This window comes from Danio aesculapii, chromosome 21 (assembly GCF_903798145.1).
Source record: "Danio aesculapii chromosome 21, fDanAes4.1, whole genome shotgun sequence".
In the NCBI taxonomy this organism is placed as follows: Eukaryota; Metazoa; Chordata; class Actinopteri; order Cypriniformes; family Danionidae; genus Danio; species Danio aesculapii.
In genome coordinates, this window is record NC_079455.1 from 42947705 (window position 1) to 42960051 (window position 12347).

Consider the following 12347-nt stretch of genomic DNA (forward strand, 5'->3'; position numbering starts at 1 on the left):
CTCTTTATATTTACTCTTTTTTTAAAATTGTATTTAATATTTTTCTATAACATAACTTTAGGTGTACTAGTTTTTGGACTGGTATCGTAAGTTATTTGTTAGATTAGCTCCAGACTTGGCTTCAGTACAGCCTAATCTAATGTATATGCACAAATATAATATTGTATAGCTTCATATTTAAAAAATGAATTTAAATAACAGATTTGTGAGTGTACTCATTTATGCTAAACATTGTATATATACACAAACATTAATATAATAGACAACATTAGCGTAGGCGACATCTAATGTAAATGTCTATGGGGCGTATTTATATATGCTGAGCGCTGCATTTACCTTTTATAGATCAAACTTGTTCATTCAAATACAAAGGTCGTCCATTTTATTAACGGTTTCCACCTCTTTTATTGCTATCTAGCGACCTCTTCAGGACGACAACATAAAATACACATAACAAAATGATTTAGTTCTTTAAATTTAAGCATAGATTTTCCGCACATTTTTCATGAGAGTATAAAAATATAAACACATCACTGAAATGTTAACGTTATTACATTTATCGAGTCACTCATATAAAACCTTACCTGAGTAACGTCCTTGTTCGGGTTGTCTCGGGTAACTTAAATTGCAATATTAAATCAATCCAGTGACAGTTAATCGAATCCTTAATGGTAGCCTTTATTGTTTTATTCAAACGTCGTCTAGTCGATTTATATTTCCTTAATATTTACGTTTTTTTGTTTTGCTATCTAACCGCGTTCACCGCGTGTTCACTTTTCCGTCAACTCAGGTGAATCCAATCACATAAATTGAATCATTACATAGAATCGGTTCTCCAAACAATTCAGAAGAGCTGATTGATATCGGTTGATTATACTTTTCAGAGTAGGCTATGCTGTTAAACGCGGTTTGATTTAACCAAAAAGATAGGTTTTTATGTATATATTCACACACACACATAAAAAAATCAATAAATAACAGAAAACTTACCCTGAATATTTCTGTGACGTTTATTTAGTCATGTTTCAAACGAACCGATTCGCTGAAACAAGCCGTGAAGTTAAATGGAACTGAATTATTCAGGATTTGAGGTTTGTCGTTCAAACAAAAGAAAATGTTGGAGAATCAATTTATTTAACCGAAAATATACATTCTCATGTATAGATACACAAAAATATAAACTACACATAAAACTGCCTAAATACGACTGTGAACTTTGTCATAAATCAAACGAACCAAATCGCTGAAACGATTCGTGTTATGTAGAAGATAAAATTGAAGATTCTTGAATTATGTTGCTTTGTCGGGTTTTGCTGCTTGTTGTTCAATCAAAAGCTATTTTTTGTTGGAGCAATTTCAAGTCTACATGAATAGGTTAAAACTACTTTGTCCAAATAGTTTTTCCATGTAGCCTACTGCAAGTGTGCACTTTAAGTTTTCAGGTTATATACGTTTAGACGAGTCTTGAGATATATTGTTATCTTCAAATCATATTTACAAAAGTTCGTTAATATGCACTAAATAAATACTAAACGGATGTTACGTCTCCAGTAACCTTAAAGAAAATATCAATTAATGACAAATAAGTGTACAATTATTGGCGTTACACAGCCCATAGGCCACTAAAAGTTCCAATAGCTGAGAAAACAAATAAAACAAAGTAATTTGCTGTTTTGCATTAAACTGCCATGTATTTTGCATAAAATGACATGAGGAATGTGCATTTTAAGTTGTTTGAATAATGGTAATGACAATAAACTATTTTAAAGCCAAACTAACTGTTAAATGGTCCATAAAAAGGTGTCAAACATTTATTCTAATACTGAATGATTTCAGCAAGTGATTATAGTCTGTCCTCGTTTAATGCCGCATTACACTTTAATGCTTAAAAACCAGTTTACAACCTGAACCAGATCCATCTTCATCTTAATATGTTGTGTTTATTAAAATGTAGATACTTCTTTAGCTAGTCTGTACTACCATAATTAAATAGCAGAATATACCTAATTTCATCAAGTCCAATTTTAAAAATAATGTAGATAGATGCAAACTAATTTCCATGGCTTTCATTAGGTGAACAGGTGTTTGGGTTTTAAAATGTGATTGCATTAAAAAAAAATAAAAAAGTCTCACAATTTAAAAGTTACCATTACATGCTATCCATGACAAATTAACATTAATGTTATCCAGTAAACAAGAACACTTCCAAAAACTTACAAATCATTTATTTTCTACCAAAAAGCACTATAGGAATGAAATTTCAATGAGCAACAAAGCTGGTCACTAGCAAATAAATCCTAATTGACAAACTGAAGCGCCATAACCAAGAAGGCAAGAAAAAAAAAAAAAAATAAACAGGATTAAAATGAAAAAGGCCAACAAAAGAGCGGAAACTTCAGTCACTATTAGATATTACCCAAAACGCTGACATTCACTGGATGATATTTAAAAGACTCTCCTACGCTATGCAACAACAGGAAGCAGAAAAAGCATAGTAAACATCTGGAAACATTGAGAAAAATTTACTCAAAATCGTTTTATTTCAAAAGCTCTGGCAGCTCCCGAACCTCAATGTGGCAAATCCAGTAGACATGTAAAATACAACCATACAATAACATTATTCAAAAAAGGTACCAAAAAGTACAGTAAAAATTACACTTCCATCACTGGAAATGTGGACAAAAGGAAAATAAAATTAAAATAAAAGTGTGACGCTGCTTCCCCTATTCAGCTGTTCTGTACAAATGGGTCATGTCTCATCCAGTTAAAGGAAAGAGTCTGTGTTTTTGTGTGAACGGTTGTCGGCGTCGTGGTCAGACTCTGCTTTTTGGGAATACTTCAGTTCTGGAAAGAAACAAAAAGCTCAGTCAGTATATAATAGAAACCCAAGAACTACACTTTAAGAGGCGACTTGTACTAAAAAACCAAAAAATTAAAATTGTAAGTGGAAAACAAAAGCTATGTGTTAATTTATATCTTAAAGCTACCATTAGATATTACAACTAGGAGGAAAATACAACTGCACAATAACAATAAGTTCAAAAGCTAATAGAAGTTAGAATTTTATAATTAAAATATATGTAATAAACCCAATTCAATTTAAAGACTATACAAAAAGTAATAATTTCATTAGTTATGCATTTACAAGATTATGAAAAATAAACCAACACAATTAAACTGAAAGCATAAAATCCATGACAATAAAGATGAACAAAAAAAAGGTAGAGATATATATTAGATACTATCTAGGTTATATAAAAAAAAATATATAAATAAATAAATAAATAAATATATATATATATATATATATATATATATATATATATATATATATATATGGTCAACATTTCACACCAAGCTCCTCATAATAAAAGCATAACATTAAAAGCAGCAGTACCTGTTGTGTGTGTTCAGTATGGCTTGTAGCCACTCTGGTGGCCTCCACGTCTGGGTGTCTTTCCATAGCTTGCAGCTCCTTGGTCAGCTGGGAAAAAAAAAATATTTATACACAATTTAAATAAAATACAAACCACCCCAGACAATCAATAAGTCATTCTGAAGTTTGACTTACTGTAGTCATAACCACTGCCATATCCATAGTATCCAGAGGAATAATCATAGTTGCCATATCCTCCATAGCCCTGCTGGCCACCGTATCCGTAGCCCTGACCACCATAACCCTGATTCCAGTAGTTGTTATAGCCCTGGTTCCAGTTCTGGCCTGGAGCTGAGGGAAAACATGAGCAATTGTTTGTTTAATTTGAGAGATCAGCAGCTTTTCTAGCTGCGTTTTTAAAATGGGGAAGCAAAATAAATAAATAATGATAATAATAAAATAAGTATAAGTGTATAAAATAATCAGCAATACGATATGAAGTCTTGGTGTATATACTGTAAGTTTTGTAAATAGTGTATACATGAAGTCTGTGTGTAAATAATAAATTTTTAAAATTGTGTATACTGGAAGCTCTTCGTTTAAACAGTATTAAAACTAGATTTGAGATGACAAACTCCCCTATAAGAGCATCATATGTAGACACTGTAGCAGGTGAGAGAAAGGAGGAGAAAAAAAAAAAAAAAAAAAAAAAAACAGAAGTCTCACCTCCACGCCCCCTGCCACGGCCCCCGAATCCTCCACCACGGGCCCCGAACTGCTGCTGCTGGTAGATCTCCTTTGGCTGAGCGATTTTGATCTCACACTGAAATCAGACAAAACAGATGAAAACCCAAGCCAATTTGGATCAGGCATAACTGAAGAACCTGCGACCACTGACTTGCAAAAAATAAATAAAACTAATTTAAAATAAGTTCAGGGTTACAGGTGCAGATAGATGGTTTTATAAAAAAAATAATAATAATTCATCATAATAATAATAATAATAATAATTAAATAAAAATCCAACACCACCATCTAGTGGCATGTTTAAACAAAAGTGGCAATCATTAATCTTGAAGCAGAAAAACCAGGATTCTATGTTGTTATTCACTGCCACTATATATATATATATAAAAAAAAATTTAAAAACCTATTTAACAATCCACATTTTAGTGCTTGCATAATAAATTTTTCACTTCACTTGATGTTTTCGAACATTTGTGCTCTTCTGTTAAGGACAATTGTAATTTGGGTTTACTACCCCTTAAAATAAAGGTGGCCCCTCTTTGAAGGGAAGGAAGAGATCAAGTTCAGCACTATTTAATTAAAATCCTCTTTACATGCCACTAGAGATGAAACCGTAAAATAAAATATTGGCTCTCAATATGGGTGAACATGTTTGCTCAAAATAGCATTGGAAACAGTCGCGTTGATATCTCCCTCCTGTATGGTTGCATGAAACCTTAATTTTTTCCACAACTTGAGTAAAATATTAACTGAGAAAAATATTAAAAAGGGAAATAAATACCTTGCTTCCACAAACATTATGGTATTTCTTCTCCAGAATCTTCTTGACCGCAAACTCTTCCTTGAATGTGATGAAAACGAACCCCCTCCGTTTGCTGGTCTTGGGATCCGTTGGAAGTTCAATAGTTTCGATCTGAAAAGCATTGATTCTGCATTAAAATCTAATTGACAGCTTTTAAATTAATCAAATGGTCAACACACACACCTCTCCGAAGGACCCAAAGTATTCACGGATCTTCTCTTCTGTGGTTTCAGGGTTAAGGCCACCAACAAAGATCTTCTTGACAGGCTCTTTCTTTATGGCCATGGCTCTCTTAGGATCGATCTGTCGGCCATCTAGCCTGTGTTCCTTCTGCTGCAGCACCTGAGACACAACAGCAAAAGATGAATATCTGACATTACTCGCCTTATTCTTCAATGCAGAAACATGCTTTTTTACAGGGGAGGATGAATACATAATTAGAGGCATAAATTAGGGGTGTGACAAGATCTCGCAAGATTTATATTTTAAAAAAAAGAAAAAAAAAAAAAAAAAAAAAAAAAAAGAATGAGGGGAAAAGTTGTCTAGAGAGCAAATATTGATAGATTTTTCTAATATTTAAAACTAAAAACTTATGCAAAATATTTTACTAATATATGAATTACATTCCTTTATTTGAGATTTTTTTTAGCTGAATAAGACTGATAAACAGTTATTTTTTTATAAGCATTAAAAAAAAAAAAAAAAAAAAAAAAAAAAAAAAAAAAAAAAAAAAAAAAACATCACCCCCCCCCTAGTATAAATGTGAATGTTGAAACGGTCTCCTGGAGATCTACCTTCCTGCAGATTTCAGCTCCAACTCTAATCAAACACACCTGCCGGTAATCATTAAGTACTGTTCTTGTCCTAATTAGTTCAGGTGTGTTTGATCTAGAGATGCACCGATTAACCGTTTCACTATTAACCGCACTTTAATTCCTCACGGTTAATCGTAAAGGCTTCAACACAGTGTTTCTGCAAGTTATGCCAGCTGTGCGCTAGTTTGTACACAGACTAATAACAAACACATTGGATTAACTATGACTAAGGCTATTAACCAAGGCAAGCTCGTGCAAGTTCATTATTTCCAATAGAGGGACACACATGCACTCACTTTTCAGGCACATTAGTTAAGATGGGGGCTTTTGTGACTGGGGGAACTGCAAATGGCTGAAGTTTGAGGAAGCAATGAAAATATACAGGTTTGCAACCTCATTTAAAAAAAATATATAAATAAAATAAAAAAAAAAAAGTTACAAATATTGGCGCCATGAGCGATCATGTGATGATAGGATTCGCCAACAGAGATCAATGCAGTGTTTTAGGAGAGTGCTGAAAGACTTGCAGTGGATAGGCCGTTTAATGACCCACATCTCATTCACTGAATCCGGCGCAAATGGATGCTAAATGTAAAAACTAACAGTGTAGATCTTTGCTAAACAAGCTCGTCTTTACAAGGTTTAAATCGAAAGTTCGGCTCGTGACAAATAACAGTATTGCACAGGTGGTCATAGAGAGAATGCTGCTCTGTGCCACTCATTGGGTTGACTGACTCGCCTGCTTTTTTTTTCCCCACAAACAAAAAAAGAAAAGAAATTCAGCACATAAGACAGAGCATTTAAAGTGACAAACCGAAACCTTTAAATAGTGGCAGAACAGACTTTTCCTTCCTTATGTCCGTTCTTTCTGGTTATTACATTGAGATGTGTATAGTGCAAAATGTATATATTTCTTACTGCTAGGCTTTATTTTTGTTTGATGCAAACCATAGATGTCAATTTAACAGTTGGACTTTTTAATAGCAGATAACTCAAAGCAGCATGAATGTTATTCATGCTTACTGCGAGTTCACACCGAAAGCGTCCAAGGTCGCTCTGGCTGCCCTGGTGACAACACTGTTTGCCTTTAGCTCCGGCAGGGAGAGCATCAAAATTCGCTACATTGATCTCGTATTTAAAGGGGCCGTTGCAGCATATCAGTTACATTCCTGCATAAAACATGCTCTAGTATTAAAATGTTGTGCATTTCTTATTAAAAATTCTTTAACAATGGAAGATCAAGTTGCAGGTGGTGTGGCTTTGCTCCACTTAATTATCCAATGTGTCTGAAATATCCTGAAGCAGCAATCCGGTTTTGTCGCGTGAGATTCCCGCTTTTAAAGAAACTGTATATAACATTTAATGCACATCAGCAACTCACCAGTAACTTATGCAATGCATGTTCCTGCAAGAAAACATTGTAAATAATTGGAAATCCGGTGACCTCAAAACCATTGGGAACAACAGTGGTCAGAACCAAAGTTTACAGGCCTGTGTTCTCTGAACTCCTCTCAAGCAGTGGACTTCATTCTGATTGCTTGCCGCAGAATCGGGTCATAGTTCATTACTATAAAGTTGACTTGATTTCAACTTATCATTAATATTTTAGACATTAATTTTGCAATTATTGTACAAATATCAATAAGTTACAACAGCATTTAGTTTTTTTTCCCCTGATTGATGCAGTTTTCAAATACAATAAATATGTTAATATACAATTTGCAGTGGTGCTCACTCATTTTTGGTGGGTGCTTCAAAAATTATGGTGCACCTAAAATATTTGAAGTTGGGAGCAACGGTGCTACCAAGTAAGTTCATTTCAAGCCCTGCATTAGACAAATACTATTTTTCTTTTTTATTCATTGTTCTGTCATTTACAGTGTAAAATATTTAACTCTTTAGCGCGAGAAGTGAACTATTGTTTGTTTTTAATATTATTTTGTGCTGTAAAAATTGGTTACTTGGCAGCTTCTCAGACTACAATCGTACAACCAAAATCTATAATCGTTGCATCTAGCTTGACCGGGTTGAAGCTGAAATTAGCAGGAAGGTAGATCTACAGGAACAGGCTTGAGCACCCCAGTGTTAAAAGATGAATGACAGAAACTACTACATGAACTAAACTAATACAACATAACCTAATAAAGTAATTTTTATTTATAAATTGAGGGGGGATAAATGAAATACAAAAGAGAGAAATTGGGCTTCTATTTAAGAATTGATATTGAAATTGATTTAAACCTAAAACCCATTTAAGGAGATTGTAAACTTAATGAAACTGGGAAAACAAGGTGGAAAATTTAATTTGAATTTATAGAAAAAAATAAATAAATTCTCAACACAAGTGAAAAATGTAAATTATAAAGATCTACAATTATTCTTCAATGCAGTACTGCACACTTTTTGCTAGTTTTCAAACTTCTGATTCGGTCACCTATGTGAGAAATGACTAGGAATAACAAACGGCAGAAGACACTGAACCCGATCGCGTGTCATAAATAAGGTCAATATAAACAGAGTGAGAAGCAGAAGTGTTCATACCCGGTCCACGCTTTCTGATTCTTTGAACAAGATGAAGCCAAACCCTCGTGACCGACCGGTGTTTGAATCCATCTTGATGGTACAGTCCATCACCTCACCAAACTTCGAGAAGTAGTCCTTTAGGTCTTTCTTACTGGTGTCCCAGCTGAGTCCTCCAACAAACATTTTACTGCACAGTGGAAAAAGATTATAAATCTCAATAGCAAACTAAATTAACTCAAAAGCAACTAATCAAAGAGAACAAGTCTAAAAGTAAAAATATGCATGCTTCATCAGCTGAAAGCTTGCGATACCAAAATGAAAAAATTGAATAAAACTTAAACCATTTAGTGCAGTCAACTCCCATTAACCACAATGCATGGTTTCACAATTACTGCCGACTTACGAACAAAGAGACTCAGATTGATATGAGAAACCAACCTATTAGTCTTCAGTTTATTATTGTGTAATCATAACCCTTAGTAACGCAAAACATTTACACCAGTATCTTTGTGTGGAGGCCTGATGTTCATTTGAGACATTTACTGCGTTTCTCAAATTCAGATTAGTTGGATTTCTCTGTACATCATCATGGGTAATGTAGTTTTATGAACAGTAGCAATAAACTTTTGTTCAAAATTGAACCTGCACCACTTATCTATACTTTAATTCCATCTAGTTTGCCATGTACTGCAAAACATGCACATGTCTCATAAGTTCTGAGTGTAGAGGCTTCTGATTCATTGCATCATGAGTGGGCGGGGCTACTCCTGAATTTGTGAAGAATCATGGGTAATGTTTTCTACCCAAAAAACGATTTTTACTGCAAAACATGCATACACGTTTCATGAGTTCAGTGTAGGGACCTCTCGTTCATTGCTTTATGAGTGGGTGGAGCTACTTGTGAATTTATGCAAAGAATCATGGGTAATGTAGTTTTGTGCTATTTGAGAAGCTTTTGTCTAATTGTTTATGCTACTCATAAAAGAGTTGCATTTCTCATTGTAGCTAGTTGGTTTAGAATCAAAGTGTAAAGTTTAGATACAAACTTACAAATTTTATCTTTGTCCCCACTGTGGAGTTTCTTCACCGACCCATTTATGAAACTTGTTTTGTTGTTGTTGGGTATATAAACATTACAATTCTTGATTCAAAATCAGGTTATAATGATGATGATTGTATAATTGGTGTAGCGAGATTTTTTTTTTTTTTCATCTTTTCAGTTTCGCAAATTCTGATTGGTTGCTTTCAGTAATGCAGCTTTCTGCACAAATTAAAACCAGTTTAAATACAAAGAACTTGCACTAAACTTTTTAAAATGACTTATTGGATTGTAGAGCGCACAAATTACATCGGATATAATTCACTATTATGAAGATTTTGCAGTGCTTTCTTGCAAAGAAGCATATCTACACTTTAAGTTAACAATTATCTGTTCAAAATATAAATCAGCACCACTCATCTATACTTTAATTCAATTGCATGCAGCTTGCCATGACTGCAAAACATGCATACATGTTCCATAAGTGGAGAGTAGGGGCTTCTCATTTCATGGCTTAATGAGTGGGCGGAGCAACTTTTGAATTTGTGAAGAATCATGGGTAATGTAGTTTACCGACCAAACCACCATTTCAGAAGATAACATGCCTTTGTCTACGAATTAAACATGGTTTTCTAATAAGAGTCTTGCAATTCTCATTGTAGCAAGTGGGTTTGGAATTATAGTATACAGTTCAAATACTCAACAATAATAAAAAACATAAAAAAAAAAGTTGTAAAAAGGTTGATGTATTGTACACTCAAGCAGAGCCTTTGTTTTGTAATCATTTAGCTCTCTATGGCTCTGCACAAGTGTACATTGAGCTATTGAATACTTAAGTTTTTATTAAGTATAAACATAAAAACATATACAAAAACATTACAAGCCCTGATCCAAAAATCAGGTTTTAAAACGATGATTGCACGATCATAAGTTCAGAGCCATAAAGCCTTTATATTGCAAATGTTTCTTTCCTTGTGGCTCTGCACTTACGACTTTGCAAAACCCATTTTAAAACCTGATTGGACGAGGCAGCCTTGACGCAAACCATACTACTGCCTTGTTGCTCGGCAACAGCAAACGTCCACAATTAAGCTAATGCATTTCCCCACATGGAAGTCTTGAATTTTCATTATTGAGTTTAAACCAAATTAGTCACTTTAGACAGTGAGGTTACCAGAGTATATCTTATTCAATCGCTGCGCTTATCGACAAATAAAATATCTGCTACCCCACGCCATCGTGAATAAGCCCCAAACAGCCTCACGGCCAACAATAAGCACAATGACCACCGTACAGGAGCACAGAGCAGAACCCCTTCCCGTCCCATTTACAAAAAAAAAAAAAACACACGGTGACCACAAATATGATTAAAAACATAAGATATAGCTATTAAACTAACACATAGACCACGGATTTCTCACCCGGCATCTTCCTCGCACTTGCTGGCGTCGATCTGCAGACCCTCGCCGGATCCGTTCTCCCCCGCGGCCTCTCCTCTGTTCAGGTTCTCCTCATTCCCGTTCTCGGAGGTCTCCATGAACTGTTGCTCGTCGGCCATTTTAGTAGATTTGGATCGCCTTTAGATTATAAAATGCAAAGTTAAGTTACTATACTGAGACAGACCGCGCGCTAAGGGATGAATAAAAGAAAAGCAGCATGGTTATGATGTTAGCTCAACGCAAACGCTCAAAATAATCTCAGCTCGACAAATACAACAGAAAAACAAACTTAAGAGTAAAAGTTGGTTAGAGACGCATTTAAAAGGCATGCGTTTTCAATATTATTGACAACAAGCTTCATTCATGCCGATTGCTAGTTGCTAACGCAGCATGCAAAGCTAGCCTAGCTAGGCTACCGAATCCACATTTGTTTGCAAAGACGAAACACAAATATATTAAACAAGCTTTTTCACGTAACACTCCGCCGTAGACGCGTTTTAATTACACATATTATATCGCAACACGATAAAGCACGCGGAAAAAATTCAAATTAACCGGCTTACTGTAAAAATATTGGCGCTGAAAAGCCGCTTTCCAAGATGGACTCTCGTCTACTGTACCGACTCGTGGCCACTTTTATAGCACCGGATGAGCTCAGTGGAATAAAGCAAGCCGCGATTGGGTGAGTATGAGTCACCTGGGATTATGGCGCTCTTTGATTGGTCGGAGGCGGTAGAAGCAACGCCCCTCTCTGGTTTCCTCCTGCGCAGTTCTTTAGTCCTGTGCGTTCAAACGGTCGAGCACGAGATGTTCTCGAATCCCGAGCGCGTGGACAAAACACACGGCGGCGAGAAATATGTTGTGCAATCAAACACAATGAGGATAAGCGGGAACACTAATACAATATATGTAGTACTGCGTTTTTAGTTATCAATTTAGATGATTTACCTCAGCGGTCGGTGAAGTAGCACTTGCCCTCGTAAAGAGACCAGTCTTGAGTATTTTAGCCTCGCATAACAATAAATAATAGATTTCTTTATTTCATGACTTACGTTTTCAGGCCTGTGACATTATAGTTCGTTGATATTACGGAGTTTTCATTATCTACCGGATTGAATAAGTCATTTATCATACAGGCTTTGTTTTTGTTTTTTTGTATAATTATTGATTTTCGACATCATTGAACTGTTATACAAGCATCAGTACACCATAATAATATCAATACATTTTTTTAAATATATACAGTCAAGTGCCTTATCACTGGCAATATCTGACTGAAATTATTGAACCAGCGAGTGTTTTTTTTTTTTTTTTTTTTTGGACGGGAAATGACACAGGCTTTTCCCAAAAGATAAGACGATGTAGGCTACCAGAGATATTGTGTAAATCTCTTTTTGTCAGTTTTATTTACATTTGAACAAATAATTATGTCAGAATTTACCCGGGGTGTGAATAATTTTGGGCTTGGCTGTAAACCACACGTGCATTTTCCAATATATCTTTGACAAATTTGTATGGATAATCTTCGTTTACAGTTAGTTGCTTTGACTATTCTATATTCTTTTTTAATATTTAAGTAATTTTTTACTTAAATTTATTATTATTT

General features: G+C 34.7%; 1 protein-coding gene across 1 annotated transcript; it reads right to left on the reverse strand.

Annotated features, from left to right (window-relative positions):
- Positions 1-2521: 2521 nt before the first annotated feature.
- On the reverse strand, positions 2522-11408 carry hnrnpabb (heterogeneous nuclear ribonucleoprotein A/Bb). The gene is made up of 9 exons (XM_056446669.1): positions 11305-11408; positions 10724-10879; positions 8282-8450; positions 5109-5267; positions 4905-5036; positions 4103-4199; positions 3572-3727; positions 3398-3484; positions 2522-2844 (listed from the first exon to the last, which is right to left on the reverse strand). Exons 2-8 carry the CDS (start codon positions 10858-10860, stop codon positions 3411-3413), a joined length of 924 nt encoding a protein of 307 aa, XP_056302644.1. The 5' UTR covers positions 10861-10879; positions 11305-11408; the 3' UTR covers positions 2522-2844; positions 3398-3410.
- Positions 11409-12347: the final 939 nt, after the last annotated feature.